This window comes from Histoplasma capsulatum, genomic scaffold (assembly GCF_000149585.1).
Source record: "Histoplasma capsulatum NAm1 scaffold_1 genomic scaffold, whole genome shotgun sequence".
Taxonomy (NCBI): Eukaryota; Fungi; Ascomycota; class Eurotiomycetes; order Onygenales; family Ajellomycetaceae; genus Histoplasma; species Histoplasma mississippiense.
This window is the reverse complement of record NW_001813982.1, coordinates 4,160,348-4,163,001: the sequence shown is the minus strand read 5'-3', so window position 1 is coordinate 4,163,001 and position 2,654 is coordinate 4,160,348. Positions and strand designations below refer to the sequence as shown.

Here is a 2,654-nt window from a genome sequence, read left to right as displayed (position 1 = left end):
GTATATAACCCCCCCCACTCAGCGCCTGCTGCTGCGATCCTGGAACAAGTATTTCCAGCCCCCAACCCCGACAACGCCAACAAACATCCAACGTCCCAGGAACCAACCACAGCCAGCCTGAGCTGGTCTTTACGAGTCAAAACTGCACAATGCGGTCTTTGCTTTGAAACCACCCACGCCCAACTGTTGCCTTCCTCTACCCAAACAAACCGTAACTGGTACTCTACAAGCAAGACGGCCCATCTATTTCTTTATTAGGTATGCAGACGGGCTCTCCCCCTCCCGATGATGGCCCTGCGCCAGACGCTCCCTCACGACCAGAGAGCGAGTTGCCTCCCCTCTCGCCGTCGCCACCGGAGAAAACAGCATTGCCAGAGCCAGTGCCTGCGGCCGTTAATCCAGAGGAGATGGCTCAGTTGGAGAAAGTCTTGCAGTCAGATGTATGTGGAGAAGTTGCGCAGTTCCGCCAGTTGTAGTAGTTGTATGTGTATAGTATGCAACGGAGAGAGCATATGGCTAACTAACTGCGATTCGCGCCACACAAAAAAAAAAAAAAAACAGATTGGAGTTTCGATTCTATTAACTAGATTGAAACAGACCATTGCATCCACTAAAGTTCGTCACTGAAGAGCTCCCCCCCGGCCCCTCCCTCCTCCTTACCCTCCTTTTCATCCCTCAATCGTCGAACCCCCCCAATGACCCATTGATTTCAAACAAATCCAGGACTTCTCGAATTTCCTTCGCAAGCGATCCGCCCTAGAAGAAGAGCATGCGCAAGGCCTTAAAAAGCTCGCTCGCGCCTTCCATGACTCAACTCAACGCATCGATAATCGCCAAGGCACATTCTCCACCGGCTGTGAGGAGATAAACCGTATCCATGACCGCATGGCCGACCATGGCCTCCAGTTTGCGCTCTCCCTGCAGCAGATGTCGGATGACCTGAACGAACTAGCGGCGAACATGGAACGGGGCCGGAAGCACTGGAAGCAAAACGGGCTGAATGCGGAAAAGCGCGTGCAAGATGCGGAGAGCATGGCGGAGAAGGCGAAGGCGAAATACAACTCCCTCGCGGAACAATACGACCGCGCTCGGACTGGCGACGCCCAACCTGGCAAATTTGGCTTGAAAGGACACAAGTCGGCCGCGCAGCATGAACAGGATCTTTTGCGCAAAGTCCAGCATTCGGATTCGGAATATGCGTCCAAGGTCCAGACGGCGCAGGGCCTGAAGAACGAGCTCATGTCGACCCTGCGGCCGCAGGCGGTGCGCGCTCTGCAGGATTTGGTTGCGGAGGGTGATTCGGGCCTTAGCCTTCAGATGCAGAAATTCGGTATGCATTTGGGTTATGTATTTTTCCTTTTGTCAGGTCAGGGATACGGTAGTGTTCCAGTTTTGGGTGACTGATCTCTTGTGTTTCTAGCCACGTTCACCGAGAAGCTTATGCTTGGAAATGGTCTTTGCGTGAGCCCGCTGAAGAACGGCGTGAATCCCGATGCTGCTGGGTTTAAGAGTCTGCGGGAAGTTGCGGCTCAAGTGGACGACGAGAAGGATTTTAAAAGTTTCATCTTGAGCCATGCGTCAAAGATTGGCTCGGGGTCGGCTGGGGTCAAATATGAGAAACACCCGGTTCGTGCAGACCTAGTATTATACTACTGTTTTTTTTTTTTTTTTGTCCCGGTCTAACATGAGCTCAGACACTTGCGACTCCTCCTCCGCAGCCGACTCCTATACAAACATTAAACCAACCGGGCATCTCGTCAATCCCCAACGTTCCTCCGCAACTGCCAGGGCCTAATTTCAGCTCCTCGCCTCCGCAATCTGCAACAGCTCCCGCCCAGCATCAGAACTCGTCACAGCCCTTCCAACCACCAACGACGCAACTACCCTATCCAGCGCCATATCAGCAACCGCCGCGTCAAGAGCCATATGGCATGCACCAACAGGAACCCCCGCAAATGCAACCGCAGATGCCATACCCGACGCCTGGCCCTCACATGCAGCCACAGTATCGGCCCTACTCACCGGCACAGCAACAGCCTCCTCCGGAACGTTTTCCGGTAGCGAGGAACGGGTATAGTGCAGATCTACCACCCCTGAAACCCGTCTTCGGGGTATCGCTGGAGGAACTGTTCCAGAGAGATGGGACCGCTATCCCCATGATCGTGTACCAGTGTATCCAGGGTGTTGAGCTTTTCGGCCTCAATGTTGAGGGCATCTATCGTCTCTCTGGCAATGCTAATCACATTGCGCATCTGAAGTCTCTGTTTGATAATGGTATGCGAGAAATCTTCTCATGGCCCTGGCCCTCGTTTCCTATTTTAAAATAGCAATCGTGGATTAATTCATTGCCCTAACTCCAAAATGCAATCCGATATATAGATTCTTCCCAAGTCGATTTCACAAACCCGGAGAACTTCTTCCACGACGTCAACAGTGTAGCTGGGCCTCCTGAAACAGTTCTTTAGAGAGCTCCCGATTCCTTGGTTAAGAACCAACCATAATCCGAATTTAACAAATGCTGCCCGTACGTGATGCGTGACCTATCAATATACACACAAGGCGTATAGTATGTGCTAAAATACTCTCTCGCTGGAGATATATAGGTCGCGACGACGATATCCAGCGCCGTGATGCTGCGCATGCGCTTATAACAA

General features: G+C 52.3%; 1 protein-coding gene across 1 annotated transcript; it reads left to right on the top strand.

Moving 5' to 3' along the window:
- Window positions 1-260: 260 nt before the first annotated feature.
- Window positions 261-2,651, top strand: HCAG_01182 (predicted protein; the record flags this gene model as incomplete). The annotated part of the gene is made up of 7 exons (XM_001544086.1): window positions 261-440; window positions 562-615; window positions 724-1,330; window positions 1,421-1,626; window positions 1,719-2,274; window positions 2,380-2,456; window positions 2,604-2,651. 7 exons carry the CDS (start codon window positions 261-263, stop codon window positions 2,649-2,651), a joined length of 1,728 nt encoding a protein of 575 aa, XP_001544136.1.
- Window positions 2,652-2,654: the final 3 nt, after the last annotated feature.